Below are 23,667 nucleotides of genomic sequence, written 5' to 3'. Positions count from 1 at the left end.
TTTTTATTTATTTATTTAACTAGGCAAGTCAGTTAAGAACAAATTCTTATTTTCAATGCCGGCCTGGGAACAGTGGGTTAACTGCCTTGTTCAGGGGATTCGATCTCAATTCATTTTAAGGTTACGAGTCCAAAGCTCTAACCACTAGGCTACCTACTTTGAGGACTTTTTGCAAATCCAATCAGTTTTCCATGTTGATTAAACTTCATCACATATATTTGGAGAGTTGAAATGACGTGTAACAACGTTGATTCAACCAGTTTTTGCCCAGTGGAATTTGATAAACGATTTATTAAAAAGTATGGATTTCATTTCAAAAGAAGTCTGTGCGCCACTCTGCAGAGGGGTTGAGGTATTGGATAGTCAAGGGACTACAGTACATCGCCGTGAACTTGAAGCTGTGGCTGCATGATCATGTGTAATAAAATAGCCCTTATACAGGTGTTGAATTCAATATCGTGTTCAGGTCATCTTGGCCTGGCCCAAACATGACAATTGAATTACACATAAATAACATGTGCGCACACCATATTGAGGTGAGAAATAGTAAAAAAAAAAATCAAGGGGTTGTCCATTTCAATAGAAAGCCACGTATCCCATGGATCAAGGGTAATATACATTTGCTGTGGCGTCCTAAGGATGGGCTACATTCGTTCCAGCTGATTTGCAGGCAGTGCGTGAATGTAAATCGAATGTGAGCTCTTATTAACCCCATCCATTCTTCTGTCAAGACTTATTCAATGAATAATGGGAGCCAGTGCATGATAACACGGGTCTAAATGTCAGACGCAGCCTTCTTCTATGGATCAATGAGGGAATCGGGTGTGTGAACTGGAAGGTGAGTGTTGGTGGGAGACTGATAGCCACTGTATCAACCGGCCAGGAACCCAGCGATTGACATGTTAATCCAAGCCGATCGATCTGATTATGCAAGAAACTGGTTGTTTTATCCCAACCCCTCTGTATGACTGTTCATGCGAAGTGCACATGACATGAGCGATGAAACCAGTCTATTTGAACGTAAGATGGGATATATGTAGGCCTATGCATTTATTAGATCGTTATAAAGGCAGGACTATATAGGCTAATGCTGGGATGTATAAAAACAAACGCTAAATTATGATGGAAAGCCTATTCTATCTTGGTAGATCTCTAAACGCATTCGCCATATGCGCATTTTACAGGCTGGGTTTAACAAACCCTGGGAATTGACAGATGGTGTTGCCTATGAAGCAAACTATATTGACATTATTATAATACCGTTTCATAACAGATGTTGATGAAAAAGACCAGGCAAACGTAGGTGGTCAGCTATAGTTATCTTAACCGTTCATCAGACGATAACGGTAACATTCTAGGCTATCAATAATATAGGTGGCAGCGCGTTAAGTAGTCTATCAATATTGAGAGAAGCGGCAGCCAATATGCAGTAAGAAAATAGAAACGTTTGATACATAAATGTATGATACAGCTGCATAATAAAATGCATCTGACTCGCCCACCTTGCAGAGTTGAAAATTCTCGGACTGAAGGGTCTCCTGCATCAAATTGTTCTCCTGGGTGCACGACTGGCCAGAGGAAGCCGAGGAAGACGCTTGCTCCTTTAGGCCGTCCAGTACCTTCCTGATGTTAAACTTCTTCATTTTACCCCAGAAACACTGCGACGACGACGGAGCACAGAATTGAAATCACCAGCTCAAGAAAAGGGGGTAAAGCCACTCTCTCGCTCTCTTCTGATTGCCTTCGTAAATCTCACATTTTAGATTGTGTTTTCACCGCAGTCTCCATGGTGAAAAGGGTTTCGCACGCACACCGCTCGGGTCGGGCTCGTTGACGCGCAATTTCGAGTAGATTCTCTGTTTATTTGTTGTGTGGCTATGTGCGTCGGTGTAGTCTTCTCTGACTCCGTGTCCCACTGCGTCTACGCTGCTCGCTCGCTCTCTCCGTTTTTTCTCCCCTCCCCTCTCTCCGCTCAGTCAACGCTGAACGCAGCTGCAGCGGTGCTTCTGCGCATTTCAGCAATCGGATATTTGATTGAAGCGCCTCCGCTCCCATATACATCTCCTTCTCTGCCCTTGCAACAGAGACAGGATCTCTCTCTTTCGCTATCTCTTCTTTATCTACCTTATTCTCTCTCCCACCTCTTTCTCTGTCTCTCTCTCATTCTATTTCGCACACACGTGTGCACGCACACACACTGAGGGCAGGGTGAACAGCACCTGGTGATATTTGGATGCATCAGGGCAGACAGACAGGGCAGGGTGAGACAGACAGACAGACAGACAGACAGACAGACAGACAGACAGACAGACAGACAGGCAGGCAACCTTATTCACCTTGACAAGGCTTGGCTGTACGCCCCATATCAATATTAAAACACCACACTTATAGCTCATTCATTATCCATGGTGATCACTGTGAGGATTTTATTTGAACCTTACTTTATTTTCACTGTTTCTCATGAGATGAGAACAATCCCTAAAGGATGCTAAGATCCCCAAAAGCTTTGTGGGTCGCTCTCATGCCTGACTGATACTGCGTGGACACCTGTGGAATGTCTGTTGGTACACACGCACCAGGCGCCTATGGCACACACACACACACACTGAAGTAGACACTGAGGCACAGTGGTGGAAGTAATGGTTGTGTTTACACTCCCGAGCTCCACACCTGATACCTCCTGCTCTGCTCTGCTCTGTTCTGTTCTGTTCTGCTCTGTTCTGCTCGCCCTGCTCTGTTCTGCTCTGTTCTGTTCTGCTCGCCCTGTTCTGCTCGCCCTGCTCTGTTCTGTTCTGCTCGCTCTGTTCTGCTCGCCCTGCTCTGTTCTGCTCTGTTCTGTTCTGCTCGCACTGCTCTGTTCTGCTCGCCCTGTTCTGTTCTGCTCGCCCTGTTCTGTTCTGCTCGCCCTGCTCTGTTCTGTTCTGCTCGCTCTGTTCTGTTCTGCTCTGCCCTGCTCTGTTCTGTTCTGCTCGCCCTGCTCTGTTCTGTTCTGCTCTGCCCTGCTCTGTTCTGTTCTGCTCGCCCTGCTCTGTTCTGTTCTGCTCGCCCTGCTCTGTTCTGCTCGCCCTGCTCTGTTCTGTTCTGCTCGCTCTGTTCTGTTCTGTTCTGCTCGCACTGCTCTGTTTTGCTCGCCCTGTTCTGTTCTGCTCGCCCTGCTCTGTTCTGCTCGCCCTCCTCTGTTCTGTTCTGTTCTGCTCGCCCTGCTCTGTTCTGCTCTGTTCTGTTCTGCTCGCCCTGTTCTGTTCTGCTCTGTTCTGTTCTACTCGCTCTGTTCTGTTCTGCTCGCCCTGCTCTGTTCTGCTCTGCCCTGTTCTGCTCCCCCTGCTCTGTCTGCTCTCCCTGCTCTGTTCTGCTCTGCTCTGCCCTGTTCTGTTCCCATCTGCCCTTTTCTGCTCTGCCCTGTTCTGCTCGCCCTGTTCTGTTCTGCTCGCCCTGCTCTGCTCTATGGTGGGAAGCTATATCTCTCTCTCTACCGCTTTCTCTGCTACCACCCTTCTTGTCTTCTCCCCCTTTCCTCTCCCTCTATCCTTCTCTATTCTCCCTCTCCCATCCTTATTGTTTGGCTTAACCACCACAGCCTTCCCAAGCACCAGATAGATCATTATTACATACAGTGGAAGTGCACCTGACTGGCCTTACTACACACCAAAATCAATGGTGTACATTTAACTCTGAAAGTGTAAACTGTACACTATTTTCAGGGAACATATGAGTCCCACTGTACTCGTATTAAAATAACACTTTTGAAAGTGTTAAAGATTTAACTATGTTGCATTGTTCCCCATTTTACTATTAAAGTGTTCAAAGGAACGCAATTGTGGTGTTTGCATAGGTCTACTATTGAGTGATACGCAACACCTATATTTTAAAACATAGCACTTTATTTATACTGAACACAAATATAAACACAACATAAAAAGTGGTGGTCCCATGTTTCATGAACGAAAATAAAAGATCCCAGAATTTTTCCATACGCACCAAAGTTGTATTTCTCTCAAATGTTGTGCACAAATTTGTTTAAATCCCTGTTAGTGGACATTTCTCCTTTGCCAAGTTAATCCATACACCTGACAGGTGTGGCAAATCAAGAAGCTGATTAAATAGCATGATCATTACACAGGTGCACCTTGTGCTGGGGACAATAAAAGGTCACTCTCATATGTGCACTATGCCACAGATGTCTCAAGTTTTGAGGGTGCGTGCAATTGGCATGTTGTCTGCAGGAATGTCTAAATGAGCTGTCGCCAGATCATTTAATATTAAAATCTCTACCATAAGCCGCGTCCAACGTCATTTTAGAGAATTTGGCAGTACGTCCAACCGGGCTCACAAATGCAGACCACATGTAACCACACCAGCCCAGGACCTCCACATCCGGCTTCTTCACCTGCGGGATCTTCTGAGACCAGCCACCTTGACAGCTGATGAAACTGAGGAGAATTTCTGTCTGTTATTAAGCCCTTTTGTGGGGAAAAACTAATTCTGATTGGCTGCCATGTGTGGGGAGACAGGCCCACACACGGCTGCGCTCCTGCCCAGTCATGTGAAATCCATAGATGTTTTTTATTTATCTAATTTATTTATTTAAATTGACTGATTCCTTACATGAACTCTAACTCAGTAAAATCGTTGAAATTGTTGCATGTTGCGTTTATATGTTTTTTTCAGATAGATCAAACTGGACTCACTTTTCTTAGTGCTGAAGCTGTTACACTTTCTCAGTGTTCAAAGAAACTTGATTGTGGTGTTTGCATAGCTCTACTGTAGAGTAAAATGCAACATCTACAGTGTAAAACATGACACTTGATTTAGAGTAAACTGGACTCAACTTTGCTTTGTGCTGATGGTGTTACACTTTTTCAGTGCAAGAAATTAAAACCTCAAGTGTTACAAGTAAAAAATGTGGGTGTTGTTCTAACACTATGGTGCAAAGCCTAATTAGCATATTCCCAGGGGGCCTTTTCTTTTTGAGTAAATTGTAGAGTGAACATTGTATTTGTTAGTGGCAGAGACATGGTTGTTGAATTATTTCCTTTAATTATTATTAACACCAGCACTGGGGGTTCTTTTACACCACTGAGTGTTAATTTCACTCTTACACCGTATCCAAACTGGCCGCCATCGTGCGCAAATAGATTTTGTCCCCCCACACCAAACGTGATGACGACACGCAGGTTGAAATATCAAAACAAACTCTAAACCAAAGACATTCATTTGGGGACAGGTCAAAAAGCATTAAACATTTATGGCAATTTAGCCATCTAGCTTGCAGTTGACAGCTAATTTGTCCTATTTAGCTAGCTTCTGTTGCTAGATAATTTGTCCTGGGATATAAACGCTGAGTTATTTTATCTGAAATGCACAAGGTCCTCTACTCTGACAATTAATCCACACATAAACGGTCAGTCGAATCGTTTCTATTCATCTCTCCTCCTTCCAGGCTTTTTCTTCTTTTGGACTTTATATGGCAATTGGCATCTAACTTTCATAGTTACCACGACGACCGACCTCAGTTCATCTTTCAATCACCCACGTGGGTATAACCAATGAGGAGATGGCACGTGGGTATCTGCTTCTATAAACCAATGAGGAGATAGGAGAGGCAGGACTTGCACCGCGTTCAGCATCACAAATAGAACTGACTTCTATTTTAACGCTTCGCAACGCAGACGCTCGTTGGTGCGCGCGAGCAGTGTGGGTGCAATATTTGAATAACATGTACAGTTGAAGTCGGAAAATTTACATACACCTTAGCCAAATACATTTAAACTCAGGTTTTCACAATTCCTGACGTTTACTCCTAGTAAAAATCCCCTGTCTTAGGTCAGTTAGGATCACCACTTTATTTCACCCTGACCTGTTCGCCGGACGTGCTACCTGTCCCAGACCTGTTGTCCCAGACCTGCTGGAACCCTGACCTATTCACCGGACGTGCTACCTGTCCCAGACCTGCTGTTTTCAACTCTCTAGAGACAGCAGGAGCGGTAGAGATACTCTCAAAGATCGGCTATGAAAAAGCCAACTGACACTTACTCTTGTGTTACTGACTTGTTGCACCCTTGACAACTACTATGATTATTATTATTTGACAATGCTGGTCATTTATGAACATTTGAACATCTAGGCCATGTGCTGTTATAATCTCCACCCGGCACAGCCAGAAGAGGACTGGCCACCCCTCATAGCCTGGTTCCTCTCTAGGTTTCTTCCTAGGTTTTGGCCTTTCTAGGGAGTTTTTCCTAGCCACCGTGCTTCTACACCTGCATTGCTTGCTGTTTGGGGTTTTAGGCTGGGTTTCTGTACAGCACTTTGTGATATGAGCTGATGTAAGAAGGGCTATATAAATAAATTTGAAATTTGATTTTAAGAATGTGTAACGTCAGAATAATAGTAGACACAATGATTTACTTCAGAATGATGAGAGAATGATTTATTTGCATTGCCTTTAAATTGTTTAACTTGGGTCAAACGATTTGGGTAGCCTTCCACAAGCTTCCCACAATAAGTTGGGTAAATTTTGGCCCATTCCTCCTGACAGAGCTGGTGTAACTGAGTCAGGTTTGAAGAACTCCTTGCTCGCACACGCTTTTTCAGTTCTGCCCACAAATGTTCTATGGGATTGAGGTCAGAGCTTTGTGATGGCCACTCCAATACCTTGACTTTGTTGTCCTTAAGCCATATCTTTGGAAGTATGCTTGGGGTCATTGTTGGGGTATGTCTCTATCAGTTTTGCACATCGAGAGACTGACATTTTTGCCCATTCCTCCTTGCAAAACAGCTCGAGCTCAGTGAGGTTGGATGGAGAGCGTTTCTGAACAGCAGTTTTCAGTTCTTTCCACAGATTCTCGATTGGATTCAGCTCTGGACTTTGACTTGGCAATTCTAACACCTGGATATGTTTATTTGTGAACCATTCCATTGTAGATTTTGCTTTATGTTTTTGGATCATTGTCTTGTTGGAAGACAAATCTCCGTCCCAGTCTCAGGTCTTTTGCAGACTCCATCAGGTTTTCTTCCAGAATGGTCCTGTATTTGGCTCCATCCATCTTCCCATCAATTTTAACCATCTTCCCTGCCCCTGCTGAAGAAAAGCAGGCCCAAACCATGATGCTGCCACCACCATGTTTGACAGTGGGGATGGTGTGTTCAGGGTGATGAGCTGTGTTGCTTTTACGCCAAACATAACGTTTTGCATTGTTGCCAAAAAGTTCGATTTTGGTTTCATCTGACCAGAGCACCTTCTTCCACATGTTTGGTGTGTCTCCCAGGTGGCTAGTGGCAAACTTTAAATGACACTTTTTATGGATATCTTTAAGAAATGGCTTTCTTCTTGCCACTCTTCCATAAAGGCCAGATTTGTGCAGTATACGACTGATTGTTGTCCTATGGACAGAGTCTCCCACCTCAGATGTAGATCTCTGCAGTTCATCCAGAGTGATCATGGGCCTCTTGGCTGCATCTCTGATCAGTCTTCTCCTTGTATGAGCTGAAAGTTTAGAGGGACGGCCCGGTCTTCGTAGATTTGCAGTGGTCTGATACTCCTTCCATTTCAATATTATCGCTTGCACAGTGCTCCTTGGGATGTTTAAAGCTTGGGAAATCTTTTTGTATCCAAATCCGGCTTTAAACTTCTCCACAACAGTATCTCGGACCTGCCTGGTGTGTTCCTTGTTCTTCATGATGCTCTCTGCGCTTTAAACGGACCTCTGAGACTATCACAGAGCAGGTGCATTTATACGGAGACTTGATTACACACAGGTGGATTCTATTTATCATCATTAGTCATTTAGGTCAACATCGGATCATTCAGAGATCCTCACTGAACTTCTGGAGAGAGTTTGCTGCACTGAAAGTAAAGGGGCTGAATAATTTTGCACGCCCAATTTTTCAGTTTTTTTATTTGTTAAAAAACTTTGAAATATCCAATAAATTTCGTTCCACTTCATGATTGTATCCCACTTGTTGTTGATTCTTCACAAAAAATTACAGTTTTATATCTTTATGTTTGAAGCCTGAAATGTGGCAAAAGGTCGAAAAGTTCAAGGGGGCCGAATACTTTCGCAAGGCACTGTACTTTTGTACCTATTTCCTCCAGCATCTTCACAAGGTCCTTTGCTGTTGTTCTGCGATTGATTTCCACTTTTCGCACCAAAGTACGTTCATCTCTAGGAGACAGAACAGGTCTCCTTCCTGAGCGGTATGACGGCTGCGTGGTCCCATGGTGTTTATACTTGCGTACTATTGTTTGTACAGATGAACGTGGAACCTTCAGGCGTTTGGAAATTGCTCCTAAGGATGAACCAGACTTGTGGAGGTCTTGGCTGATTTCTTTTGATTATCCCATGATGTCAAGCAGAGGCACTGAGTTTGAAGCTAGGCCTTGAAATACATCCACAGGTACACCTCCAATTGACTCAAATGATGTCAATTAGCCTATCAGAAGCTTCTAAAGCCATGACATAATTTTCTGGAATTTCCAAGCTGTTTAATAGCACAGTCAATTTAGTGTATGTAAACTTCTGGCCCGCTGGAATTGTGATACAGTGAGTTATAAGTGAAATAATTTGTCTGTAAACAATTGTTGGAAAAAATGACTTGTGTCATGCACAAAGTAGATGTCCTAACCGACTTGCCAAAACTATAGTTTGTTAACAAGAAATTTGTGGAGTGGTTGAAAAACGAGTTTTAATGACTCCAACCTAAGTGTATCTACACTTCCGACTTCAACAGTATGTTTAAATTTATTTTGCGACGCGAGCGGTGTGGTCAGCATGTTACAGAGTGAATTTAACCTGTTAGGGCTAGGGGGCAGTATTGACACAGCCGGATAAAAAAACGTACCCGATTTAATCTAGTTACTACTCCTGCCCAGTAACTAGAATATGCATATAATTTTTTGGCTTTGGATAGAAAACACCCTAAAGTTTCTAAAACTGTTTAAATGGTGTCTGTGAGTATAACAGAACTCAAATGGCAGGCCAAAACCTGAGAAGATTCCATGTAGGAAGTGGCCTGTCTGACATGGTGTGATTTATCTTGGCTCTTTTTATTGAAGACTGAGGATCTTTGCAATAACGTGACACTTCCTACGGCTCCGATAGGCTCTCAGTGCCCGGGAAAAAGCTGAAGGATATCGAGGCAGGCTCTGGCTGAAACACTTTATCGCTTTTGGCAAGTGGCCGCTCAGAGTACTATGGGCTTAGGCGCGTGCCCGAGTCGACCGAATGCTTTCTTTTCTTTTGTCTGTTTATCTAAACGCAGATTCCCGGTTGGAATATTATCGCTTTTTTATGAGAAAAATGGCATAAAAATTGATTTTAAACAACGGTTGACATGCTTCGAAGTACGGTAATGGAATATTTAGAAATCTTTTGTCACGAATTGCGCCATGCTCGTAAACCTTATTTACCCTTTCGGATAGTGTCTTGAACGCACGAACAAAACGCCGCTGTTTGGACATAACGGTGGATTATTTTGGACCAAACCAACATTTGTTATTGAAGTAGAAGTCCTGGGAGTGCATTCTGACGAAGACAGCAAAGGTAATAACATTTTTCTTATAGTAAATCTGACTTTGATGAGTGCTAAACTTGCTGGGTGTCTAAATAGCTAGCCCTGTGATGCCGGGCTATCTACTGAGAATATTGCAAAATGTGCTTTCACCGAAAAGCTATTTTAAAATCGGACATATCGAGTGCATAGAGGAGTTCTGTATCTATAATTCTTAAAATAATTGTTATGCTTTTTGTGAACGTTTATCGTGAGTAATTTAGTAAATTCACCGGCAGTGTTCGGTCGGAATGCTAGTCACATGCTAGTCACATGCTAATGTAAAAAGCTGGTTTTTGATATAAATATGAACTTGATTGAACAAAACATGCATGTATTGTATAACATAATGTCCTAGGGTTGTCATCTGATGAAGATCATCAAAGGTTAGTGCTACATTTAGCTGTGGTTTGGGTTTATGTGACATTATATGCTAGCTTGAAAAATGGGTGTCTGATTATTTCTGGCTGGGTACTCTGCTGACATAATCTAATGTTTTGCTTTCGTTGTAAAGCCTTTTTGAAATCGGACAGTGTGGTTAGATTAACGAGAGTCTTATCTTTAAAATGGTGTAAAATAGTCATATGTTTGAAAAATTGAAGTTTTTGCATTTCTAAGGTATTTGAATAACGCGCCACGGGATTACACTGGCTGTTGAGTAGGTGGGACGCAAGCGTCCCACCTAGCCCATAGAGGTTAATTCCAGAATTAACACTAGAAATGTTACACTGAAAAATCCCAACACTGGCCAAATTGCTGTGTTGTGCTATTCATAGATCCAGCTGTCTGATGTGGCTGTCTGCGTGTTTTGTGATGAGATATAATGGTAAGTAGCCTACAGTACACACCAGGTGAATGCTACACATTGGTGGTGGGTGAGGTGAGTTGACAATAAGTGTGCAGAAGTAACATTGTGTGTTCAGGAGTTATATAAAGCACTGTTACACTTTTCTATTGTATAAATGCTACCCAGTTATTACATTATTATTTCATTAGTATTGCATTGGTATTAGACAGTATTGAATAAGAAACAAAGAGAAATTGTGTGTAAATTATATATTTCTTAAGTATATCAATATAGTCCTGTTGTGATTTATATTTGCATAATGAACTCATATTGACCACCTCCCAACCCAACCTAATAATATCCTACCGTTTCAGAATACATTTAAAGAGCAAAGAAAACAGCCGCTTATTAGGTATTCTGTTCCCTGTGTGTGTGTGTGTCTGAGAAACGAGATACCTCCCGCCCACACACATGCAAGGCCACAGCGTGGGATGGAGGGCCCTTGGTGACTGTTTCATCAGTGATTTAATTTACCACCATTGTGTCATGGCCATTCATCTTGCTGCTGCTGGAGGGTGTGTGTGTGTGTGTGTGTGTGTGTGTGTGTGTGTGTGTGTGTGTGTGTGTTTGCCTGTTGTATTTAGAATCAGACTGCTGTGTGCTTCGATAAAGCCTTCCATTGACCCAGCGCTGCATTGTTCTCTTTGAGACTGGCAAAGTGCAAGGAAAGGGAAAGAGAAAGACAGGGTGAGAAATAAAGAAAGAGGGATGGGGCATGGACAGAGGTGTAAATTCTGTTTTCAGTCAAGGTGTGTTATTTTTAGAACCTCAATCAATATTTGATTATTGTTCAAGGACATCAAATGTTACTCATTTGCCTTTTTGCATATTGATACGTGACAGTCCCTCTCATAAACAAAGCAACTCATCACATCTTGGATCTGATTGGCCGACTGTGATTAAACCCAAGGACCGGCTTTTATCGCAGGACATGTATGGACCAATCCCATCACAATACATCATCCTGGCCCTGGAGCACCCCATCTATCATCAGTTAGCAGAGTAACCGTGGGAAATATACAAATACACAGGGATCTGATTGGACTGTCTGTGTTTATGTACAAAATATTGCATGTCTAATCGAGTGGTAATCCAAGGCCAGGGTTAGGATGAACCTTCGACATGTATACATCATTGGGGTGAAAAGGGCAGGCTCTTTGGCACTGCAGCACTATACGTTAAGACCAACAACACCATCATGTTGGTCATTTGTGTAACAGATGACTTGATACTTGACACTTATCTGTGGTGGCATCATGTACAGGCTTTTATTCTGATAAATCTCTCTAACATCGACATCTTTATGGAAACTCAATAACAAGCAGTATAAGAGGCAATAGGACGTATGTACAAGGACGAGTAAGCACTACCCTAGGCAAAACACATTGGCTTTCATACATCATTTCAACATAAAACACTAGCCTAGTGCGTAGCTATAACGACAAAGACTACACTTACAGGTAAATGACTGCCAGCAAATTACCGTAAGTTACTGTAAAACATTTTTAAAAAAAGTACAGTATGTTACAATAAATTCCCAAAACATTTGGTTTAACAGCACATTACTGTAAAGGGACAATGACAGGGCACAGGTTAAATGGTGTATGTGTGTGAAAATCTGGCACAATGCCAGGTCAAAGGGACGATGGGAAGCCTCTATTTGTCATGCACTGAGACAACATATTACGCTAGAGAGGAGGTATGAACGACCTTTCTACCTTAAATGACAGGTGTAGTTAATCTAGCTGATCACAACACACCTGAGTACAGAGCCTTATGACCTCACCATCCCACCGGCACACTGCCATCATCCCACAATGCACAGCAACGGACCCTAACGAGGGATAGGACACCTCGCACAGATACGCAGTATATACTCATACACGCACACACACACATTCTGAGCCTCAGAGGATTTAAAGGGTATCCCTTTAAAGTTGTACCCGTATGCAGGTTTAAAATGGCAGATTTGGGCACTGATAAGCTAGATTGGAACGCAGTGGCTATACAGCAACATGACGTCAGAGCTCAGGGTCTGTGCTTCACAGCACTGTATGGATTTTGACTGTCAGCCTTTCTGAACTTGAGCAATGCAGTCTTGAGTGAGGGAAATGCTGTAATTTAGGAGGACTTGATGTATTTAGAACGATGAGATGTTGAGGATTATAATAAATACCTATGTCATACAAGCAAGGCAAACACCCGAGTCCAAATGTGCACATTTCCATATCCTAAAATTAATTTCCCTGTGTCAACGATAATGATCACTATGTTTAATGTACAGTTACAAGATGACACGGCATCATACCCTGGGTTTTTCTGAACAGAATAAGCCTATTTATGTTTGTCTATTGTGAAGAAAATTCACTGCGGAACACTCACGTGACTCTTTTCTATGCGCACAAAATTACGATCTGTTTCTCTGAATTGCCTAACACTGTAAAATCCTATTTTACATCTTAGCTAGTCATGCTGGCAACAGAACAAGCTTTCAAATGATGCTCACCTGATCCAGATTTATAATGGGTAATTTTATGGAATGTTTAAAACAGAAATTGTGTGATGGCGAGGATGCAGGGTTGTGTTCCAAACAAAACAACAAGTGTGCGCTTGTTCCTCAACGGCACAGCTAGCAGAGCTCAAAAAAGCATATTAGAGTTGAAGACTTCTTTGAGTCATAAAAGTGCATTGAAATTACTTCAGAACTGTGCACACTTTGGAGAGGTGTGCGGCCACTTCGAGACACCAGTTAGTCCTCTCATTCAAACCCTTGCAATTTTTTTGTTTTATGTTGCACCAACCCTACATTTTTGGGGGGAATATTCTTATCATCCCACATGGCACAGATGTCAATTCAACATTTATTCCACGTTAATTCAACCAGTGTGTGCCCAGTGGGATGTTACTGAATGCATCCAGAGTCTTTTCAGATTTCGCTATCAACAAATGCGGCGAAAAGTACAGTATATGTACACAGTGTACAAAACATTAGGAACACCTGCTCTTTGCATGACATTGACTAACCAGGTGAATCCAGGTGAAAACTATAATCCCTTATTGATGTCAATCAGTGTAGATGAAGAGGAGGAGACCAGTTAAATAAATATTTTTAAGCCTTGAGACAACTGAGACATGGATTGTGTGTGGTGTGTCATTCAGTGGGTGAACGGACAATACAAAATATTTAAGTGCCTTTGAACAGGGTATGGGAGTAGGTGCCAGGCACAAGAACAGCAAGAACTGCAATGCTGCTGCATTTTTCACGCTCAGAAGTTTCCTGGGTGTATCAAGAATAGTCCACCACCCAAAGGACATCCAGCCAACTTGACAACTGTGGGAATCATTGGAGTCAACGTGGGCCAGCATCCCTGTGGAATGCTTCCGACTCCCCGACGAATTGAGGCTGTTGTGAGGGCAGAAGGGGGTGTGACTCAATATGAGGAAGGTGTTCCTAATGTTTGGACATTCAGTGTAAAATGCAGATGAAATCAGCAGTGTAATGTTTGGATTCAGTCTTGTGTCAGGTGAACTGTGTGTTCTCAACTTTGGCCTAAAACTTTTCCCATAATCTCCAAACTGTTCCCTTTCAATTCTTATGCTTTTCGTATTATAAATGTTCTTCTGTAAGAAACATTTCAATTTAGCCCTATCCATATAGCCAAATTCCCACAAGTGTAAAGGATTAATGAGTCGCTGTCCTTGAGGGAGCGCTTAATTGTCTGTGTGTGGTTAAATAGGGGGATGCTTCTAATGTCATTGGCGCTCTGATTACGTGTGTGTAAATGTGTGTAAATGTGTGTCACACAGTATGGGAGATATCTAGGTAAATGACACCCCCTATGGTCACACAGAACCAGTGGTGGCGTGATGCCTGGGGAAGTGGCCCGCCCAGTGAAGGAAAGGCGACCTGTGTGAAAAATTATATTAGAAACAGTGACATAGACATCTCAAGCTGTACTGTGCAAGTAGGCCTACTTTTGAAACAGATAAATGACTGTCAACTGAGTCAGAAATTCACAGGTTTCAGATTTCTTTTCTTTTTATTCAGGTTTCTGTTCTGAAAGTCAAACTTTTTTAATAGAAAAACAACCAAATTGGATGTTATAAGTCCATAACAATGCTTAAACCACATCAGGAGACCACATTTGAGGCCTGGGGAAAATAGAACAAGTTTATTTGAGTGTAGTTACCATTTAATTCAGTGTAGTTACTGTTTAATTCAAGTGCACAGGCACTTAGCACTATTTGGTCAGCAGTGTTTCTGTAGCACATGAGACGGAGTTTGCAAAACAAATGGCCACTGTATTGATGCAAATAATCATTATGTCATTCTGCCAGATAGCTAGCTACAAAGTAGCCTATGCCAAACATTAAATTGAGAAGGTTATTAGGAAAGCCTTTCCATCTACCAGAGTACAGTTATGCCTATCATTAGCGTCACTATATTTGTCCTGATCCTTAATAATTGTTCGAAACCTGGACGTTTTACTTCATATTATGAGGCATGTCTTACCTTGCCTCAATGTGGCCTTTATCCACGATCGCACCATAGAAACGTGGAGGCAATTCTTTTCTAAAGACTTCACGTCATATGCTTTCTCCTGTTCTATTGCTTTTCTTTATTTCATTGTCTAACAGCCAAAGGCATTATCCTAGTCATATTAGCAGCCTATGATAGTTGCTGCATGCTTAGATCTCCCCTCTTCAACATTTCTAACGGATATTTCCATGTATGTCCATGAAACCGTTCGGGTGTGTAGTTTGCATTTTAGAAAGGCATTATCCCACAAATTTGCGTTTTGGAACATTCACGCATAGGCCTACCGCGGTGTGCACATTGCTGCACCTAAATGATCAACATTTGAAGCTAAACATTCTGATATGTTCCATCAGCCTAATTAATTGATACGGTGTATACCTCCGCGACACTGCTTTGATACGCATCATCGGGATTAAGAAGTCAGTATATGCAATGCTCACTGAAAAATACGTGTGTATACGGCATATACATGCGTACACCCTCTACGGCACAGAACCTCATAACTATTGATAAGTGATAAAGGAGATTAACGGATGGAGGCATAGATATTAGAAACATAATAAAGCCTTCATTAAAACCATGGCACTTTTAATGACACCCAGTTTAAATAACCAGCCCAATAATGACTGATGCCTGTTTGAAGTTTCACTGACAGACAGAGGAGAGGAGGATAGTATTTACCTCCAACAGAGAGGAGAGATATATGGAGCCACAGGATTCTTTGATGCTGACCTTGTAAAAAGGTGAGTGCTTGTTTAACAAGGAGAGGTCCAATCAGATTAAAATGGACGATTGCAAAAGGTCAGTGAAATATGCAGCTATGATCGGTAACAACCCAGAGATGATGGCGAGACAGAGACAGGTAAAGAGAGTGTGCATACGTGAGGGTGTGTGTATATGAGAGAGCGAGAGAGAAAGAGAGGTCTTTGGGTTTGTGTGTAGGTAGGGGCTTGGATTGGATTGTGTGTGCATCTCTGCGTGTGTGTGTGAGCGTCTCTTTGTGTGTGTGTGCGTGCGCCAAAGTGTGCAGTGGAGCAGCAAGGCTCGGGGAATGGACGTGATGTGACACTGGCTGGCTAGTCTGCTCTACACTCAGGGCGGCACAGCTGGTATCAGTGCCTACAATCAGCAAAGGCGATAGGACTCCTATCAACAGACAACTCCCTGGGAGGAGACAGACGCTATGACTAAACTAAAGGGCACCGGTAATGTCATTAACGCAGTGACACAGGGCTTTCAGGGGAGCACATTCACACTGAGAAACTGCAGTCAAAGGAGCCAAAATGGAGGAGGGTTCTGAGGTAAAAACACAATCAGAAGGCACAACGATCCCGACTTCACTGTTGAGGGATGACCGTCGCATAGGAGTGACGCCACCTGTCGGAAGACAATACATCAAGAGCTGTTTTAAAGAACCAAGTTGGAGACAGGTAAACTGATGTCCTCTTTTTGCCATTGATTGACTTTTAATTGTTTCTGTGCTACAGATGAAGGGGTATACAAAAATGGGTTCCTTTCCATTGTTATCTCAGGCAGTAGAAGGCATTAACTGGAAATTGATTGAATTGATTGAACACTGTCCATGATTTCTATTGAATTGACAGGTCACTGACCACCAACTGTGTTGATAACTCAGCAGGATTTATTTTCTGTCCCAGTGGCACACACAACAGGCAGATAAAGGAGTTGGAGGAGGAGGAGAGGAGGGGGTGGAGACATATGATGCTCGCCGCATGCCTCGCTGGTCCTTCGCACCCTGTTATCGCTGTCCCTGGCCGTCGATAATGATTATCAATACGTGACAGTTTGGCATTCGACCGTCACTCCTCTGGGAAACTGGCCCGTCCTCCACAGGGTTCAAAGTTCAGTAATCTCTGACCATGACCGAACCGTGTGTGTGGGCCACCAAGACATAAACAATATTCCTGGCTGTGGCAATTGGAACAGGTGCCTACAGAGTGAATTGACCTCCATGGATAGTTTGGATGGTTTTACCCAATGTCCTTTACAGACACTTAGAGTGATTGTGATTTTTAGTATGTAAAGTGGCTAAGGAAGAAAGAGGGTTGGAGATTGCAAAGAAAGAGAGGGGCCAAAGGATTACATTCAAGTAAGTCATTTAGAAGACACTCTTATAAGGAGTCTAATAAAGAAGACTGAAACAACCTCATGATTCCAGTATGTAATGTAAATATACATGTACTGTAGTTACATCTTCAGAAAACAGGTTAGGGGGAGAGAGAGTTTTCCACGCTCCGTTCGATTTACATTCATAAACCAAATGTCATACCTCACACTGAAGCCTACGTGTCAATAATACAACTCTAATCTTCCAGATGTGGAGAGATATGAAGTAATCTTCCAAAAGACATACAGTAGAGAGATGTATGAATTAGGAAACACAATACCTGAAGATATTAAAACACCCCTTCCCCAGAGATGCAGAGAGTGTTCTGACAGTGAGGTCTCTTCTTACCAAGGCCCTGTCTCTATCTACAGTGACTCTCGGGGCCTCTAGTGGTAAATCAGGGGCTTAATTGTAGCCAGTAATCGGTTTTCATTATGGTTCCTACGTCCCACGGCGGGGAAACTCAGCTTTATTGGCAACCTGACACCTCTCAGCTCAAGTGTAAAATAAGGCATGTCTGTTGCCGGTCAAACGCAATCACAGCTAACGAGAAGCAATTATGTTATGATATAATAGCCCGCTTGTCTGAAATTATTTAATGAAAAATGTGTCATCTGTCTGTCTGTTCATCCATTCATCTGTCAAGGCCTGAAGTGAATGCACACACACACGCACGGCCCCCCCCACACACACGTAAAACCCACATCTGACTATTATTGACACAGCAACATCTGACTCAACAATTTCCTAAAATACACACGATAATCACATCTATCGACAGACCAAGTCGTAAAGCTTTTGAAGATGACTTTCTACTGACCTACTCCTACTCTCTGAGAGAAATAGAGGAGAGGAGTGGGCAGTGTCATTACACACAGTATCAATAATATTCAACATACCTGTCAGGGGAACCAGGCAGCCGATGACTGAGGGAACGCACACACACACACACACACACACACACACACACACACACACACACACACGATTCGACTATACTTGTGGGGTCCAAATAGTTGATTCCCAAACAAATCACATTTTATTGGTCACATACAAATGTTTAGCAGATGTTATTGCGGGTGTAGCAAAATGCTTCTGTTCCTAGCTCCAACAGTGCAGTAGAATCTAACAATACACACAAATCTAAAAGTAAAATAATAAATTAAAGAATTAAGAAATATAGAAATATTAGGACTAGCAATGTCAGAGTCCAGAGTATATATATATATATATATATATATATATATATATATATATATATATATACACACAGTACCAGTCAAAAGTTTGGACACACCTACTCATTCAAGGGTTTTTATTTTGACTATTTTCTACATTGTAGAATAATAGTGAAGACATCACAACTATGAAATAACACATAAGGAATCATGTAGTAGCCAAAAAAGTGTTAAACCAATCAAAATATATTTTATATTTGAGTTTCTTCAAAGTTTACACCTTTTGACAGCTTTGCACACCCTCTTGGCATTCTCTCAACCAGTATGTAAACATTATTAAAGTGACCAGTGTTCTATGTCTAGGTACATAGGGAGCAGCCTCTAAGGTGCAGGAATGAGTAACCGGGTGGTGGTCATCTAGTGACTAGGTTCAGGGCAGAGGCCGGCTAGTGATGGCAATTTAACAGTCTGTGGGCCTTGAGATTGAAGCTGTTTTTCAGTCTCTCGGTCCCAGCTTTGATGCACCTGTACTGTGCCATCTTACATGTACGGTGCCATCTTACATTCAAAACCCTATTTTCCCCAACCCCTATTCCTAAAACCCCATTTTCCCTTCCCCAACCCCTATTTTCCCTCAGTCCCTAAAGTGTTTGATCTCCTGAGTGACAGATAGCTGCCAATCCCACCCCTGGTGTGACTGACAGTCTTCCTCTCTCTCCTGTCTCTTCCTGTTCTATCCCAGGAAGCAGCTGGACGATCGATGGACACAACACAGGGATTTACCACAACGTGTCTCCACTCCACTGTCCATCCATTGACCCCCTGGGTTGTTTGACCTTCTGTCCAGTTCTCTACAAGGACTAGTCAATTAAAGTAGACACGGAGGTCCAACCTGGCATCCGGTGTAGACGTAACATAGTAAACATAAATCCAGGACACTGCAATTAGTATATGTTATGCTTCGTATGGTATGTATTAATTTGTGGGAAACTGAATACATTCAACCGAGGGGGGTTGCCTTAATCGACGTCCATGGGGCCCTGGGAGTAGTTGTTGTTGGGGGTTAACTGCCTTGCTCAAGGGCAGAACGGCAGATTTTTCCAACTTGCCGGCGCAGGGATTCGATCCAGCAACCTTTTGGTTACTGGCCCAACGCTCTTAACCGCTAGGCTAGTGGTTGTGGTCCAGCATTCATTCTGTATATGTTATGAATTACAATTTTTATGATCTATTACAAATTGTAATTTGTACAATATGTTCCGAATTTGCAAAACGTATGATATATTACAAATTCCTAAAGTTAGGAAGGTGGCTAACGTTAGCTAGGCTAGGGGTTAAGGTTAGGGGAAGCTAACATACTAAGTAGTTGCAAAGTAGCAAAGAAATATTAAGTAGTTGCAAAGTTGCCAATTAGCTAAAATGCTACAGTTGTCCATGATGATTTGAAAACACAACCTTGGGTTGCTAGACGTTCACATTACACGCTCACCCATCGAGGCTGACCAACAACCTTACTTTCATTTTTGCTTTAAATAACCTTCTGTCTAACCATACCAATTGTACAATATCATACTAATTTGAGTGTCTCGGATTTACATTTACTATGTCTAGTCTATGAGACCAGGCTGGGAGGTCCAATGGGAATCATTTCTGCAAAAAGAGATCAATGGATTGTCACAGCATTAACAGTTAGATTGTTAAAACATTCCGACGAGGATGTGTTTGCGTGTCTATTTGCTGCACCATTTTGTATTTTCCTCAGCTGTGACCTTATTGTTGTGTTCACTCCTCCTGTATTTCTGACATTCCGCTATTTGTTCTTTTCTCTCTGTTTTCCACCCTCATTTATTTGACATCTTGCTGTGTTATCGCTCCTGTGTGCCTTGCACTCTGCTCCTTGACTCGGCGTCAGGGAGACAGATGAGGGAGTAAGGCTCAGGGGGAGTAACAGGGAAGGCAGAGCAGAGAAGGATTACTGAGGTGAAACTGCATCCAGGTCAGCATTTCTTTGCTGCTCGTCTGGGGTGCTGTCCAGCTTTCATCATTTTGACGACAGAAAAAAACAAAGATGTGTGTGTGCGTGATAGTGTGTGCTTGTGTGTGAGTGTGTTAGGATGTGTCGGATTACTGCAGTAAAACCTTGGGCTCAATCCTGGAAGCCTACCTTCTGTCTACGGTGCAATCGTTCCATAAAACATCAAGGCTCTGGCAACCTGCCTAACCCTCCTCATCAAACAGGGCTGAGAAGCAGTCCTCTCTCTCTCTCTCTGGTGACAAAAGACTGTACCCCCTGGAGGATTTACATTCCCAGAGGGCCGTGCTTCAGCACAATGTGGAACCAGCGATCCAAATGACCCTCTCCCACCTCTCTGAGCTCACAGAGGAGTCTGTGTGTGTGTGTGTGCGCATGAGTCAACCAACCAAATACATAAAATACAATGTAAAGTGCTTTGAGATCTTGTTAAAAGAGCTATACAAAATTGCAGGAAGTGTGTGACTCAGTAAATGTGTGAATGGGTCAGGAAGTAGAGTCAGAATGTATGGATATATTGACAGGTTGAATGAGTCATCCCCTTGTTATTCTCTCCCTGTCTGTGTCAAAGACTAGCAAGTATGAGCGAATACCTTCTGACCGGCCGATCCATGTTCTTCTGCATGTAGATGGATGACTCAACGATTCCTATTTGTCATGGTGCTCAGCAGGGAAGGAAATGGGTTCCTAAGCAAACACGTCACTCAAGGACTGCTCTGTCTGTGTGTGTTGCTCCTGTTTCACCTGATTTCATCATCCCTTTCTCTACGCCTCCAATTAAGCCCCACACAGATTCTCTCGTTACACACTGACACATTTAGTCAGACACACAACTAGGCTAGACCTCCCTTCTGCTCAAGGTTGTTCCATAGCTACCCTTCCCTCACAACATATTTATATCAAATCATAAACACAACAGCTGCCGACTTACAGAACAGACGGCTTTACAATTAATACACACGTCGATGGCAATTACACTGTTACGGAATTTCATAATAAAGGACAGGTTTGCCATCGTGCTTTCATTGAAAGAAGGTAAACAAGCTGCTGCATCTTGAGAAAGACACACTCAACATGCAGGAGTCTACCAGGCATACAGGGTTTTCCTGCACCTCAGTGGAAAGGGAAACAAACAAGAGAAAAACTGAAAATAACAATGATGATTTGAAAAGGAGAAATGAAAAGCGAGGGAGAGCAGTGGAGAAGGGAGGGAAGCAGGGGATGCTCTGTGCCTGGAACAGGGCTTAGTGGATTAGCTCTGTCATGCGGCTACGAGGGGAAATAAGGGTTGTGTTGGCTGGATGAGGCCTGACTGCCAGGCTGAACCACACACACACACACACACACACACACACACACACACACACACACACACACACACACACACCTATGTGAGTACACTCTCTTATTACGCTCTACCGCTAGGTAGAACACACACTGACTAACATGATACATACGTACATATGTAAGACTATTGTCACACAATGTAGAGGTCTGTGGTGACCTTGCCTACAATAACGACACAGTCATGTAGTGTTGTTGTAGGCCATAGAACATGCCAGAATTCTCCATAAGGATGTGTGAGGTGTGCCATCCACAACCAAACAATGAAATAGCTCTGTACACCCTTGCACCGCTGACTCAACCTGCAACACACACACATACATTTGCATGCATGAACATGTGCACTCACACGATCATTATTGTCAACCTTGAGAATCCCATAGCATTTCGAAGGCTTTTAGATTAGAGCACTGATGAGGATTTATTAAGCATTAACACCACTAGATGGCACCATTGCCCCTTTCTTTTTCATTTGATTTCCCATTCCTCAGCAGACAGTCACCTGACCAGGACTACACTGACTGGTCTCTCCTCTCCTCAGGACTGTTTGAATACTTTATAAATGCATCCTTCCTTCCTACCTTCCCTGAAGTCATCATGAATCTGAGATGATTGGTGGAAGTAATAAGGCAGCAGTTTGCTTTCACCTATTCAGTCACTTCTAGATCTGTGCTTACCTCAAGAGAACAAGGAAGGATGCATCTCTGAAGTATTGGACCAGGGCCATTGTCTACCTGTGAGAAGCTGTACCAAAGATGTTAAGATTGTTGATACAGGCTTTGACTGTACCACTGTCTCTAACTCAGGGCATCAGAGCTGTATATGTTGATGATCAACAGATAATACTTGTAGTTCAAACATATTCTCTGTTTCCTTCTACTTTGACCAAAGCTGGTTTGTCTGCCATCAACACTACCACACTACCATTGATCGGCAAGGTGGGCTTATTGGGAATGAACCAAACCAGGCCACAATACGAATGGTGCGAGGCAGTCTTCACCAACCAATCAGTCAGTCAGCCAGCCCATAAATGTTTGGTTGAGCCCAACACTTGTCTTCAATTGATCTGGTGATCCAGTCAATACTGTGACCTTCAAAACTGCAGATGAATATAAAAGTAAAAACAATAATGTGTAGGTATTAAAGATGTCCCTGGCGTTCTTTAGAGGGAAGTGATCAATAATTGAGGAAATGACTAACAACTGGGTTCTGTGCATTTTCCATTTCTGTCATTTTGATGTCTGCAATATGTTTTTATTGCAATGGGCAAGATGTTTCACTGTATAGGAGTTACAAGTAAGCAACCTGAGGTTTGAGTCCTCCAGATAGCTGACACAGTGTTTTAATGACAGACAGAAAGAACAGACAACATTGCAGCACTATCAGAATCAGACTGGAATAACAAATACATGTGAATAGTATTTAATGAAGCACTATTTGCAATAAAATAATAATTTCTAAACACTGAAGTAAAAACACTTTAGATGAATATTGCTCTCTATAAATATTGCTCTATATCATAACGACTGACTCAGATTGGCTGACAATCAAGGAGGAGGAGTTGGGGACAGTGATGGCGTACCCAATGGGATCACTTCTTCTTGCTGGCACTCTTGGCCTGCTTACTGGGTTGCTGGGCGGCATTCTTCTCTAGCTCCAGCTGCCTGGCGGCCTCCAGAGCCACCTCTTCCTCCTCCTGACGACGAAGCTCCGCCTCCAGTAGCCGGTTTCGGAACACCTCCCGGGCCGCCAGCACCTTCTGACGCTGCACTCCCAACGCCACCTGGACAGAGAGAGGGGGAAGGGGACAAAGAAGGCGGAAGAGAGAAGGACAGAGAGAAAGACAGAGAGACGATCAACTGATATCCTAGCCTCACGAGCTGCCTGATCTCGCGAGTTTCCACAAATGGCGAACCATTCATGTAAGCTTGCAAGATCAAGCGGCTCAGAAGGCTACTGTTATCCTGTCCCTTTTTCTCTCAAAGTCATAACAGTATGATTCATAGTTTTATACAGTCTTTGCAGAGTTGTTCTGTTCTCTGTGTTGTG

General features: G+C 42.8%; 2 protein-coding genes across 6 annotated transcripts in view; both read right to left on the bottom strand.

Annotated features, from left to right (window-relative positions):
- The window catches only part of stxbp5a (syntaxin binding protein 5a (tomosyn)), a 195,922-nt gene extending 193,812 nt beyond the window's left edge, over positions 1-2,110 (bottom strand). For 2 of the 4 annotated variants that reach the window (XM_014145279.2, XM_014145281.2), the window contains exon 1: positions 1,503-2,110. In XM_014145279.2, the coding sequence (XP_014000754.2) occupies positions 1,503-1,643 (141 nt within the window). In that variant the 5' untranslated portion in view covers positions 1,644-2,110. The remainder of the gene's footprint in view (positions 1-1,502) is intronic. The other 2 variants (XM_014145282.2, XM_014145283.2) reach the window with 1 other exon arrangement.
- Positions 2,111-23,024: 20,914 nt separating this feature from the next.
- Positions 23,025-23,667, bottom strand: part of adgb (androglobin) — a 116,991-nt gene continuing 116,348 nt past the window's right edge. For both annotated transcript variants that reach the window (XM_045695892.1, XM_045695893.1), the window contains one exon: positions 23,025-23,401. In XM_045695892.1, the coding sequence (XP_045551848.1) occupies positions 23,210-23,401 (192 nt within the window). In that variant the 3' untranslated portion in view covers positions 23,025-23,209. The remainder of the gene's footprint in view (positions 23,402-23,667) is intronic.

Source organism: Salmo salar, chromosome ssa15, assembly GCF_905237065.1.
Source record: "Salmo salar chromosome ssa15, Ssal_v3.1, whole genome shotgun sequence".
NCBI lineage: Eukaryota > Metazoa > Chordata > Actinopteri > Salmoniformes > Salmonidae > Salmo > Salmo salar.
Note: the sequence above shows the minus strand (reverse complement) of the source record. Positions and strands in the feature narration are given on the sequence as shown.